General features: G+C 42.8%; 1 protein-coding gene and 1 non-coding gene across 2 annotated transcripts in view; one reads left to right on the top strand and one right to left on the bottom strand.

Annotated features, from left to right (window-relative positions):
* DNAH9 (dynein axonemal heavy chain 9) overlaps positions 1-14,456 on the top strand; it is a 299,063-nt gene that overhangs the window by 205,846 nt on the left and 78,761 nt on the right. The window contains exon 50 of the mRNA XM_030861390.2: positions 10,899-11,324. Within this exon, the coding sequence (XP_030717250.2) occupies positions 10,899-11,324 (426 nt within the window). The remainder of the gene's footprint in view (positions 1-10,898; positions 11,325-14,456) is intronic.
* TRNAR-UCU (transfer RNA arginine (anticodon UCU)) lies at positions 11,654-11,730 on the bottom strand. The gene has a single exon. It is a non-coding gene; the product is annotated as a tRNA-Arg (tRNA).

The raw sequence follows: 14,456 nt of genomic DNA on the forward strand, positions 1-14,456 counted from the left end.
AGTGTGAGAATCAGTCAGGACAGGAGAGGCCAACTGGTCCAGCCTCCTCGCTTCACTGATGAGAAAGCCAGGGCCCAGAGAACTGACTTGCCCAGAGTCACAAACCTCAATGTTAGAGCCAGGCTTGAACTCACATCTTCAGAATCCAAGCCCAGAGATCTTCCAGCTATGCAGTCCATGGTCATTTTACCCATTATGTACTATAGGACACATGAGCCTTTTAGGACCCTATGAAAATATTTAAGATATGAGACTAAAAAGATGTCGTCTCCAAAATATGAGGAAAAAATTCTACAAAATCAAACTTAGCAAGTATTCAGGTGTCAACAGCATGCAGTTGTGTGTCAACTAAATTCAGCTCATATACATGACCTTTTGGTGGGACAACCATGACTCTTGAGATGCAGTCATAGGCAGTTTTATTCTGGTTCCCTTTAAATGTATTCTGTGTGTGTGGAGGAGCATGTGGTTACTACTTCTTCCTTTTATAGTTTTCACAGTTAACCTTCTTTCCTATTTGGATGACCATGGCTGAAGGGGTAAGGGAGGAAGGCGGAAAAGGGGGCAGACAGACCCATGTCACCAGGAGTTGGCATCAGAGAGGGACTGAAAAGCTGACCGTTTATCGGGATGCTCACATCAGCTCTTTGGAGACCCTCCGCCAGTCACGGGGATCTTTCCCTGCAGGTTGCTTTCTCCCCCTTCTCATGAGGGTCTAGCTATTCACTTGCCCATCACGTGGATGACTTACTTGGTCAAGGTCTAAGACAGCCTAAGCGAGGTGTGCCGTGCCAGCAGTCCCCTCTGCTCCTCGGGGACACCTGAGCCTCCTTTCTCCAGGCAGGCTCTGAGAACATTGGCCACCCGTGCAGTAAATTACCCTAGTTCCACTGTCAGGGGACTAGCCTGGTATTCTCATCCTGTAGATTTCTGGGGTGTAGGTTAGATCCCAGTCCACTGTGTGATTCAAATTGTGCGGGAAGCGTTTAAGCTCTCTGAGTGGTCTCCTTAAAGCCCCCTTCTCTCCAGACTTGATGTGAAGTGCAAATGCCCCCCATCCTCTCTTAAAGGCAGAGTGGGTGGGACTCAGCAGCAGTTCTCACTAAACATTCTCTCTTAATCTTCGATCTCCTGACTCCTTTATACCCTCAGTGCAAGTGAAATGTTCAAGAGTCAAAACACTGTGGTCTATTGAAACCTCCTTTTATTAGTTCTGTGTAGCCAACTCACACCTCACTTTGGAAGGAAGCATCTCTTGACTTAGGGCCTCAGACAATCTGAGACTGAACTGGGGACATTGTAAAATCCTGTGACGTATACTTATGTATAAAATGTATTTAATGTGAGATTAAATACTAAATGCATCTTAGTATTTTTTTATGATGTGGGGTGAAAAGTCCCTAAAAGGAAGGACCTAGAAAGGCCTTAAGTGGGCCTCTACCCTAGAGAACACAAGATTCCTCCAGGAAAGTTTTGGGTATCATCAGGTGGACGGGGAATCGGAGGTGTAGCCCAATTATGCTACCACTTCTCAGCCTGAACCTGTTAATACAGCCGGGTTTGGGTCTCCCTGACCCCCCAGTAGCATCATCTCAACCGCCAGGCCTTTGATTAGACATCACTTCACTGCCGCAACCTAGGATTCCCTCTCCTTTCATCTCACTCTGTCTAAATACGACCCATATTTCAAAATCAAACTTACATTCGAGATCAGTCCGTCCCTTTTCTGATTTCCAGAGCACAAAAGAGAGACCACTTTATTTATTCACCCTCTTGTAAGTGCTCATTGATCATTTCTTGCCAAGAAGACTGATGTCTCTCATAAGATCTTTTGACACAGGGATTATATTTTCTAAGATGAGCTGAGTCCAAATCCTGGCTGAACTATTCACTGCGTGTGGCTCTAGGAATGATTTTTTCTTCTCTGAGCGTCCGTTTCCTCACCTGTAAAATGGAGGTAATAGTAATATAGTCCCCATCAGGTTGTTATAAGGATTCAATGAGATAAGTTATGAAAAGTAGCTAACAGATGGCAGCCATTCAATAAACGTTTGTTGTGGTTGATGATGTCGTTATAACAATGTTACCTCGTCTGTTTCCACAACGCTGGAAACAGCAAAAGCCCATAAATACTCTTGGTTAATTTGTTGGCTGATTAGTTAGTTGATCATTGTTGGTAGAAATAATCACATAGAGATGTAACTCATGGAAGTAATGGGATAGAATTCTGAAAATAGCACTGGATTTGAAGTCTAGATATCTCTGCCACAAAGGGAGTAAAACTCATTTTTAATGAGTGCCTACTATGTACCAGGCAACATGATAGGTGCTTTCTTCTAACTGGCTGTGGAGCCTGGCACTAGTCACTGAACTTCTTAATCCCTCACTTTCTTTCCTCTGTTACAAAGAAAGGGGCAAATAGGAATTAATGGGCTCTTTCTCTCACACTCTCATCCAATCTATTAGCAAGTTCTATCCATTCTACTTTCAGAATATATCTAGAATTCAAATGCTTTATATCATCTCTACTGCTGCCACCCTGGTCCAAGCCACCATCGTATCTTCATTGGACTATTGCAATAGCCTCTCACTTGGCCTCGCTGTTTACAGCCTTGCTCCAGCGCTGTCTTTGCCCATTGCAGCTGTCTGAGTGAACTTTTTAAGACAACAGTTTGACCACATCATCCCTCTGTTCAGAACCTTCCATTGGCTTCCCATCATATTCAAGATTAATTGACATAGGTGTATGGGTTTATTTCTGGGCTCTCTATTCTGTTCTATTGATCCATATGTCTGCTTTTGTGCCAATACCATGCTCTTTTGATTACTATAGCTTTGTAGTATTGTCTGAAGTCTGGGAGGGTTATGCCTCCTGCTTTGTTCTTTTTCTTCGGGAAAAGAATTGCTTGGGCAATTCTGGGTCTCTTATGGTTCCATATAAATTTTAGGATCCATCATATTCAGAATAAAATCCAAAGTTGTCACCATGGCCTGCAAGGCCCTACATGATTTTGCCTGGTTCATCTCTTCTACTATACAGTCTACACCCCAGTCACTTCTCTTCCAGTTGTCACTCCAGTCCACCCACACTGACCTTCTCACCGTATCTGAAACACTTCCAGCACAATATCAGCCCAGGGCCTTTGAACGAGAAATTGCTTCTGTGTGGAATGTCTTCTCCCAAGTATCTCCATGGTTACCTCCTCTTTCAGATATTTGCCTAGAAGTTTACCTTATAAGGAAACAAACAATGAAAGTATTTATTAATTTCAGAAAAAAATTAAAGGTATGCAAACAAGAAAATATAACCCAAGGTAACCAATGTTTATAATCGTAGTCATGTATATACTGAATTTGAACTAAAATTTTGATGTGACCAGAATGGGGGGAGGACCTTAGGGGAGAAAAGAGGGCAATAAAAATAAATAGTCACACTCTACAATAGGAAGTCTTTCAAGAGCATCTAAAATGAAGTACATAGCAGCATCAGTGTATCCATTATCAATAAGGCATGAAATCTAAAAGGAATGATGGAAGAATTTGTAAGCGGTGGCTTCTGGAGAGCTGGAGTTGGGGGGAGTGGGCATGTGTTTTGTTCTCAGCCTAGTAGCTCTGAACTGTGTGTGGACTCCATTAACAGAAATGAAAATTTAAAATTTTCACTGGCTGGAGAGCACCTAAAAGGGCATAGCTAACCACCTGGCCAGGTAGGAAGTAGGGAAGAGAAACCCCGTGACACAAGGGCCACAAGGATGAGTGTTTCACTAGATGGACCAGGAGGTAGAAAAGCCCATCCCAGAAAGGAACAATGTTTGTAAGACACAGGTGCATGAAAGGGTGTGGTGTGTCTGAGCCGAAGGCGCAGAGGCGACATGCAGATGAGTCTCTGAAGGTGGCTCGAGCATGATCAATAACAGCCCATGGCATCACTAAGAAGCTTAACTGTGGACCAGTGTTTACAATCTGCAGCATACAACTGATTCATGGGTCTCAAACGGCATTTTTTAACTTGAGGTATAATTGACATACAACATTATACAAGTTTCAAGTGTACAACATATTGATTCGATACATACAAATGTATTGCAAAACGATCAGCACAGTAAGTCTGGTTAGCATCCATCACCACGCATGGTTCCAATTTTTTTCTTGTTTTTTGTTTTTAAGATTTACTCTCTTAGCAGCTTTCAAATACACAATACAGTGTTATTAACTGTACACACTGTACCTTACATCCCTAGGATTCTTTATTTTATAGCAGGAAGTTTGTACCTTTTGAACTGCCTTCACCCATTTCTCCCAGCTGCCCACACCCCCGCCCCGCCTGATGAAGCAGAATGGATCAGACTGTGCTGCATGTGACAGGGGATATATTGCTTCATGTACACAAGGACCCCTCAAGTAGCCTCAAATTTTTCTGCGTTCACAGCACTCTGGTATTTAAGGACCACATCCTTATTTTCTCATCATTTTCAAAGTTAACAATAAATCTTTAGTTAATACATAAATCAGAGCATGGTAGTAAGTCTCTGTACATTTTAAGTCTCTGCTTTGGCAGTTTTATTTCACTTTTATAGCTAAACTGAAATAAATCCAGTATAACTTTTCCTGCCTTAGTTGAAGAATGGTTTTGCTTACAATTTCATGGCCTTTTTTTGTCTCCTTACAGAATTACTTGGAATTTTCTATTTATTTCCTATGGATTTTTTACAGTAAACTTTTGGGGGTTTTTTTGCGGTACGCGGGCCTCTCACTGTTGTGGCCTCTCCCGTTGCGGAGCACAGGCTCTGGACGCACAGGCCCAGCGGCCATGGCTCACGGGCCCAGCCACTCCGCGGCATGTGGGATCTTCCCAGACCAGGGCACAAACCCGTGTCCCCTGCATCGGCAGGCGGACTCTCAACCACTGCGCCACCAGGGAAGCCTGTAAACTTATTTTTTTATTATACAAATAACATATAATGGCATTTTTGGTGTTACGAATAATTCAAATAGTATAGAATATATAGGGTAAAATATAAAGTCACCCTTCTTTCCACTCCAGCCCCAGTCCTCTCCCAAAAGAAAACTCCTGGAAGAATTTGAGCTGTATCTAGTCCAGCAATTTTTCTGTGTATTTATATTTGTACAAATGCACATATAAAATATGTCATATTTTAAATACAAATGGATAATGGAAACTTACTTTTCTTCGTGAAACAAGACTATTTCATGCCAGTACATACATTGAATCTTGTTGATTTAATGCTTTATAGTATTCTAGGCTATAGTCGTACTCTATTTCATTTAGCCATGTATCTACTGTTGAGTGTTTAATTAGTTTCTCTCTTTTCTCCAATACAAATATCCTTGTGCATACGTCTTTACTGCATATGTGCACATATTTCTCTGAGCCAAATTAGAAGTACAGTTGTTTGGTCGAACAGCATGGCAGGCTGAATCATGCCTCCTCCACCCCCAAAGATACTCACGTCCTAACCTCTGGAACCTGTGAATTTTACTTCGTATGGTGACGGTGACTCTGTAGGTGTGATTAAGTCAAGGATCTTGCAGTGGGGAGATTGCCCTGGCTTATCCAGTGGGTCCTAAATGCCATCATAAGGGTCCACAGAAGAGGGAGACAAGAAGGTCAGGAGAAGAAGGTGGTGATGTGGTGACAAGAGCAGGGGGTGGACACAGCTGACGTGCTGTGGGGCCTTGAGCCAAGCAATGCGGCCAACCTCTAGAAGTGGGAGCAGCAAGGAACAGTCTCCCCTCCAGCCTCCAGAAGGGACCAGCCCTTCCAGCATCTTCGGCTTAGGACCCCTCACCTCCAGAACTGTAAGATAATAAATTCATGTTGTTTTAAGTCACTACGTTTGTGGTAATTTGTTACAGAAGCAATAGGAAACTCATATAAACAATATTCTCTTTTTTTATATAAGTAATGCTAAATTTCTGTCCAAAATAGCTCTTCTCTTTTATAGTTATAAACACTGCTTTCCCCCCACCTTTGCCAATCTTAGATATTTTCAATTATCCTAATTTTTCTCAACAGGAGAGCAAAAAATTTTTCATTTAAAAAAATTGTAAATGGTTTGATTCTAATGAGACTGGGCAACTTTTCAAATATTTAGATTTCTTCCTTTGTCCATTATTTGTTCAGATTCTTTGTCCATTTTCTTATGAGATAATTTCCCTTTTCCGTATTGATTTACAGGGTTTTAAAATAAATTTTTACTATACGTCTTGGTATATATATTGTAAATATTTCTCCCTTTCATTTGACTTTTTAACTTAATATTAACAAGTTATGTAAAAAGTAGATTTTATAATCAAATGATTTTGAGAATTCTAGGGTTACAGAATTTAACAGACTTCTTTGCTACAGGACTTTCTAAGGCCTTGATTATGTGATAAGCTTGATACTAAAAGTGATAGAGATAGCACAAGAAAATAAAACAGATTAATCGAATTTATGAATAGTGATATAAGACATCCATATGAAATGCTAGTAATTCAAATCCAGCAATTTATTCAAACAACAGTATGCTACCAACTGATAAGTTTCCCTTATATAATACTACCCTGTAAACATACTCAATCATAGGTCAAAGAAGAAAAGCTCTGTAGTCATTTTGACAGATGTCAGAATGGTACTTAACACACTTCAACATCCATTCCTATTAAAACTCTTCGTAAAGTAGGAAAAAAAGGATATTTGGATATTTTGCTAACACAAAGCATTCAATCTCAGTCCGAGAGCAAAACATCCTGTCTAATGGTAGAGCATTAGCGGAATTCCCATTAACATAGAAAAAGCACTATAATGACCCCCTTCGCTGCTATTATAAAACAGTTGTCCTAAACTTTCTAGCCATGCAATAATAAATGAAAAATGGTAACATGTAAATGTTGTAAAGTACCAGACAAATGTATTATTATTCATAGATGTCATAAAAATGTAATAAAACAAATAAAAGGGAAGACTTAAGGGCCCATTACAAAATTTAATAGTTTCCCTAATATCAGCAGTAGCCAGTTAGAAAATATAATATTTTCAAGATAACAGCCAAGACACATGGTACAAATAAACATAAATAAATTTATTGAAACTATGTGAAGAAAACTACACATCTTTGTTGAGTAATATAAAATATAAATAGGCAAACAGATGTACCAAGTTTGTGTAAGGGAAGGTTTAATATTATAAGGATGTCACTATTCCTCAAATAATTTACAGGTTAAGTGTAAGTCTAATTTAATTCCAGTGTGATTTTTGGCTTATTTATTTCTAATGTCACTAAAAGTTCATATCATTTAAACAGCTATTAAAAATTTAACAACCTAAATGCCCAACAATATGGGATTGGCTAAATAAATTATGGACCATCTAAATGAGAGAAAATTGTACATACTTTATTTAAAATCAAGTTTTGCAAAAATAATTCATGACACGAAAAAGTTTAAGATACAGTTTTCAGTGAAAGCCAGGTTTGAAAAAATAGTGTAAACAATGATTGATATATGTATATGTGTGTGTACATATACGTATATGTATATATAAATCAATGAGCCAGATATATACCACATTCATATATGTTCACACATCTTTCTTTTCTGTGTTTCTCTGTTAGTCTATCTGTTAAGTACATACAATGAAACACACCAGCACATAACTAATGTTTATCTCTAGGTAGTAAAATCAGGAGTGATTCTGGCTTTCATCTTCATCTTTGCTAAGTATTTCACAATAAATATTTATTCTTTTAATAAAAGGACAAAATAGTGTTACCTTGTTAACCAGTGAACAGTAAGAAACAAACTGTAAAAAAACTAGAAAAATTATTATAAGGTAAGGTCAATTTTCATATGTATATGAAAGACGCTTCTAAGCATAAAAACAAAGGATGATAGCAGATATCGTCTGGAAAAGGATTATTCAGTTGGGCTGCATAAAAACTAAATTTCTATGTGTCACAGAATATCATAAATTTTTTTAATTGAAAAGAAAAGAGTTAGCATCCTCATATATATGTGAAGAGCTCTTATAAATCGTGCTGGAATCTGGCATTTGTGCCTGCCCCCGCCTGCACATTTACGCTCTGCCCTTCCCCAACGTGCAATGGCAGTTTCTCTAAGGCTTTCCCAGGTCTCCCTCCCTAGCCAAAGTGGCACCATCATTCCTCAAGAAACCACTATCCCATTAGCCCTGTTTTGTTTTGTTTTTTCAGAGCACTTCTCACTATCCAATATATCAAAGGTTGGCCTCTTTTTCTGCCCACCTCTCCCACGTGCATGAGCAAAAGGACTTTGCCTTTCTTATGCACCGCTGTATCCCCATTTGCCAAATGAATGACTGTGCAGACACGTTTATTCACTCAGCAGAGACTCCCTGACTGCACTCCATGCCAGGCAGTGTTCTGGGTGCCTGTGGTGCACCCATGAACGAAGATACTGCCTCTGTGAAGAGTCTGTTCTAGCACAGGGGACGGGTGAGAGACAAGCAGCGTAATGAAAACGTACTTTATACAATACATTAGAGTGTGACAGATGCTGCAGAAAAAAGAAAACCGTAGAGCAGAATCAGGGGGAGCTCTGGGGCCAGGGCAGCTGGGGAGGGGATTGAGGAGGTGGGAGGTTTCAGTATTAAAGAAGGTGATGGGTGTGGGCCTCCTTGAGAGGGAGAAGTTTTTACTTGGAAAGGAGCGAATTCATCAGGCAGGTACCTGGGAAGAGCAGGCAAGGCCAAGGCATCAGCTAGAACAAGAGACCTAAGGCAGGGAGGGGAGTGTGCCTGATGCCGGCTCATCCAAAACCACATCTGCCTTCTTCTGAGAAATGTCTCCTGCATCCTGCATCCTGTGTTCCTATTAGCAGTGCCACATCACCTGCCCCACGGTGACTGGTGACAGGAGCCCCACCTCACTGAACAAGATCATTTCCCAGGACCTTTTAATTTTGACTTGCGTTGGAGGGAAAAAATCTTCCTCCCTTCTAGTTGCAAAGCAATGGATGTGAGCCTGGAGCTGCGGCACCCCTTCCTCTCATTTGATTGCTCAACACACGTGTTGATGATGAGCACCTACTGCGTGCCAGTCTCTGTTCTAGGCACTGGGGCTGCAGTGGTTAACGAGAGAGATGAGGTCCCTGTTCGCATGAAGGAGAGGAGTATAGTAATTCCAGAAGGAAACAGTGGTAACCTTTTCCGATTGCCCTCCGTTCTATGCAGATCACCAGGGTGCTCAGATAGGCAGTGACTAGGAAGAGGAGGTTGGCGGGGAGGGTCTTTCTGCGTGGGAGGACTTCTGAACTGAGATCTGGATGGATGAGAAGGGGTCAGCCAGGCAAATGGCATAGGAAGGAGGGTAGCAGGCAGGGGTCCTGAGGTGGGAAGACGGAAGTGCAAGAGGTGAGTGTGCCCAGAGCTCAGTGAGAGCCTGGGAAAGTGGCCCAGGTAGAGGTCAGAGAGGTTAGCCGAGTGCCTTGCAACATGAAGAAGCTGGTTTGTAAAAAAGAAACTCCTGTACGTGGAGAAGCAGAAACAAGAGAGTCCAGAGAATCCTGCTGACGCAGTTCAAAATGCAGTTCCACTGGTCCTCACGTCCCATCCTCCCCAGATACATGAGCAAGAAAATCCGCCTTTGTACTTCAGCTAGGTTTTCTGTCTCCGAAACCAGAGTTGTGATTAATTTATAGATATATATGAATATTCAAAAAAACTGGAAGGAATTATATAGAAATATTAACAATGATGTATCTGGGTTATAGAATTCAATTTCATCTTTATACATTTTTATATTTTCTTAATTCAATGTGTTGAACATGCTTAACAAACTATTAATATTTTAAAATTGTGGGCTTTTCGTTTCTGATTGTATTTTCACCCTTTGTCCTCTTTCGCCCAGGGGAAACCACTAGCACAGGTATGCGAGCACATCTGCCACATCTGTGCTGTCCCTGACAAGGCTGTCATGACCCAAACTACAAACCATTGCAAGAGTCAATGGAGCAGCTTCCTAGGTGCTTCCATTAGGTGCTGGAAATAATCCCCTTCCTGTTTTGATTTCCAGGCCCCAGAGCACCCCAAATTAATTTGGCACAAGGATCTAATCTTCGAAATTAAGATTTTCCCCCACTTACAAAATCAGCCCCCAAAGCAAGTGCTTTTGAGGTCATATGCTCCTCATGGACGGTCACAACAAACTTTAAATCAACTTTATATGCATTTCTTGCAAAAGTTCACTTGCAGATTTACTGCTCCCGACTTAACAGACAGAAACACCGAGGCCTGGGAAGTTCAAGTGCCTTTCCAGGGTCAGCCCTTTCAGCCATATCTTTCTAGAGCAAGTGAAACTTGGAGCACAGGATAAACCCATGTCTAGGCAGAGGCAGTGACGGCACAGGGTGTGCCTGGCTTTCTGTCTGAATTATTTCTTGGCAGAAAATGCCACTTTGCTATCAGGACAGCCAGGTGCAGTTAGCACAAGCTCATGGAACAAGGCAGTTTAATTACAGAAAAAAAAGTAGTTGGGTTACAGTGCTATTCTCTTCAATCCAAGATAGAAATTAATTTATAATAACCTTGTCTTTTATTCATGGCATGCTGCATATTTCAGAGTATGTTGGCATCCTTATATTTTTCAGCTAAATGTGAAAAAATTGTGTGTTTCTGGTGGGCCACGAGTCAAAGCACTGAGAGAACCTAGCTGAGTCTCGGCTAACCATTCGGGGAAGTCTGAAGCTGCTGGGGAGTCGCTTGGTTCCCTTTTGATGAGTCATGATATTTAAAATTCCGAGGGCTGCCTCAGGCTTCAAAGCGGCCCTTTGAGATTGATCACTCTGAGCCCCGCTCCATTAGTGGCCGAGGACAAAGAGAGGCGTTCATTTTCCTCTAATGACCTGCCTCTCTCTTCCAGACCAACCTGACAGAGCTGAAGTCTTTTGGTTCCCCGCCGCCGGCCGTCAGCAACGTCAGCGCTGCCGTGATGGCTCTCGTGGCCCCCGGGGGCAAGGTGCCCAAGGACCGCAGCTGGAAGGCCGCCAAGGTCACCATGGCCAAGGTGGATGGCTTCCTGGACTCCCTCATCCACTTCGACAAGGAGAACATTCACGAGAACTGCCTCAAGGCCATCAAGCCGTATCTGCATGACCCCGAGTTCAATCCCGAGTTCGTGGCCACCAAGTCCTACGCAGCCGCCGGCCTCTGCTCTTGGGTCATAAACATTGTGAAGTTCTACGAGGTGTTCTGTGACGTGGAACCCAAACGCCAAGCACTGAGCAAGGCCACCTCGGACCTCGCTGCCGCCCAGGAGAAGCTGGCGGTTGTTAAAGCCAAGATCGCTGTAAGTGACCCCCACCTGAGGCAAACAGCCTCTCCTCCAGGCCCCAGCGCCTCAGCCTCCGGACGCACAGGCTCAGCGGCCATGGCTCACGGGCCCAGCCGCTCCACGGCATGCGGGATCTTCCCAGACTGGGGCACGAACCCGTGTCCCCTGAATCGGCAGGCGGACTCTCAACCACTGCGCCACCAGGGAAGCCCCTCAGCCCTGATTTTTAAAGAAAACCAAATTGTTACCCAAAATCTCCTAATTTTTCAGTAGAGGCAACTTTTTTTTAAAAGACATTTATTATCATTATTTTCAGTCACACTGCGCAGCTTGTGCGATCTTAGTTCCCTGACCAGGGATTGAACCCACCTGGGCCCCCAGCAGTAGAAGCACAGAGTCCTAACCACTGGACCACCAGGGAAGTCCCAGCAGAGGCAACTTTTATAATTTCTTCCTCAAACACTGTATAGTCCAAACAAGACAGATCCACTGGACCATGGGTTTACACCTTGGTCCTAAAAGGTTTTTTCCTTTTCCTCTGAGGAAAGAAAAGATGACAGATGGATACATATAATAAATGAACAGTATTATCCATGGAACCAGCTGCTATCTTATTAGCCACAATGAATCTAATATTTTTGGACATCTGATAGTTAAGAACAAAGGGTCAAAAATGGGAGATTCTTTTTTTAAAGGTAATTTTAGTGAAGTATAGTTGATTTACAATGTTGTGTTATTTTCTGCTCTACAGCAAAGTGATTCGGTTATACATATATATACATTCTTTTTCATATTCTCTTCCATTATAGTTTATCACAGGTTATTGAATATAGTTCCCTGTGCTCTACAGTAGGACCTTGTTGTTTATCCATTCTATACATAATAGTTTGCATCTGGTAATCCCAACCTCCCAATCCATCCCTCCCCCATTCCCCTCCCCCTTCATTCCTGTCGCTAGCAAGGTTGTCGTGACCCAAAGTACAAACCTTCATCAAAAAGTACAAACCTTGGGCTTCCCTGGTGGCGCAGTGGTTGAGAGTCCGCCTGCTGATGCAGGGGACGCGGATTCGTGCCCCGGTCCGGGAAGATCCCACATGCTACGGAGTGGCTGGGCCCGTGAGCCATGGCCGTTGAGCCTGCGCGTCCGGAGCCTGTGCTCCACAATGGGAGAGGCCACAGCAGTGAGAGGCCCACGTACTGCAAAAAAAAAAAAAAAAAAAAACCTTCATCAAGAATAAATGGATCATCTTCCTAGGTGCTTCCATTAGGTGCTGGAAATAATCCCCTTCCTGTTTTGATTTCCAGGCCCAAGAGCACCTCAAATTAATTTGGCACAAGGATCTAATCTTCGAAATTAAGATTTTCCCCCACTTACAAAATCAGCCCCCAAAGCAAGTGCTTTTGAGGTCATATGCTCCTCATGGATGGTCACAACAAACTTTAAATCAACTTTATATACATTTCTGGCAAAATTTCACTTGCAGATTTACTGCTCCCAACTTACAGACGAAAACACCGAGGCCTGGGAAGTTCAAGTGGCTTTCCAGGCATAGGAAACAAGTCTGTTCTCTATGTCTGTGAATCTGCCTCTGTTTTGTAGGTAATTTCAAAAAATGGGAGATCCTTTTTCCCCTTTGAAATGTAGGTTTTAGCCACCTTTCCCCACCTTGTGCACCATTCTCTTCCATTCTGGCCACTGTCCACCCGCCTCACTCTCAGCGGTGTGGATGTGTGGGCCTGCAGGGCATGTGTGATGCTACCTGCAGTGCTTTATAGAAGCTTGTAAAAGTATGTAGCATATTGTGGTTGGTGGTTGGGGGGGGTCCTTTGGCCATAAATATAAAATTATTAGCCTTTTGTTGATATTTTGATTGTATGTCCCTCACCCAGGATTGTGGGATGGAGGTGATTGTGGATTCACACCTTGAACTTCATCTTTGCCATTAAAATTGGTATCACCAAAGTGAGAGGTAGAAATCAGAATCCTGCGGGATGACATAGCAGCTGAAAACCCATCAGCAGACCTTCCAATCCATGCTCTGCTATTCACCGATGGGTGACCTTTAGAAAGGCGTTTCCAGAGCCCAAACTTCAGCTTCCTAAAGTAAAATGGACACAATAATAGTCCATTTTGGCTATTCATGATTTTGCCGTGAGGATGAAAGGAGAGAAGGCATGTACAGCACAAGCCCAGAGCCCAGCCCCCAGGGACACAGGGAGCTGCCGCCACCCCCAGGGTTCCGATGACCACTGACCCCTGCTTTCCCTCCACCACCTCCTCCTGCATGTGCCATCGTGTGCAAGCCCTGGTCATCACTCACTACCATGATCAAGTTCAAGCCAAAACATCCCCTGGACCTTTCATTTCTACACGTGCATTCCAGGCAAATAGGATTCTTACTGCAAGTTTCTCATGATGATAAAAAGGGTTTTACAAGTTGTGAAACGGGAGATTGCAGACATGCCGCATGCTTCAAGTTTCACGGGTTTATTGATCGATAGACTAAATTCTATGGTTAAAGGCTCTAGTTCAAAGATCCCTGCAGCCAGACTCTCTATGAAGAGATGCTTTGGCAAAGCAGCTAATCTCTCAGTACGTTTGCTTTATAAATCCAGACGTTCATGGACCAGTTTACTGATAATCAACGCTCACAATGGCCCATTTGAAAGAATACCAAGGGCAAAACACTAACAGCCCCTTGACTGCTTTTGGAGGGAAAATACCTTCTGATAATTTTCAAATTCTTCAGTCTCTCCTGGAAAAGTGTTGCAAGAACTGCATTTTCAAAGATCTCTTTCTTACTCAAGTTATTTTAACGGGCCTCTCACTGTTGGCGGCCTCTCCCGTTGCGGAGCACAGGCTCTGGACGCGCAGGCTCAGCGGCCATGGCTCACAGGCCCAGCCGCTCCGCGGCATGTGGGATCTTCCCGGACCGGGGCACGAACCTGTGTCCCCTGCATCGGCAGGCGGACTCTCAACCACTGCGCCACCAGGGAAGCCCCTTTTCTGATTGTTGATGCCACTCAGAGCTTGCTACCTAGTGGCTTAAATGTGTTTTATTTGGCCTGCACAATGTGTTTGCCAAAGATGTAATTAATTGCCAATATTTAAAACAAAAAATCTGATTTCTGGCCGGTCTTATAATA

Source organism: Globicephala melas, chromosome 20 (assembly GCF_963455315.2).
Source record: "Globicephala melas chromosome 20, mGloMel1.2, whole genome shotgun sequence".
NCBI lineage: Eukaryota > Metazoa > Chordata > Mammalia > Artiodactyla > Delphinidae > Globicephala > Globicephala melas.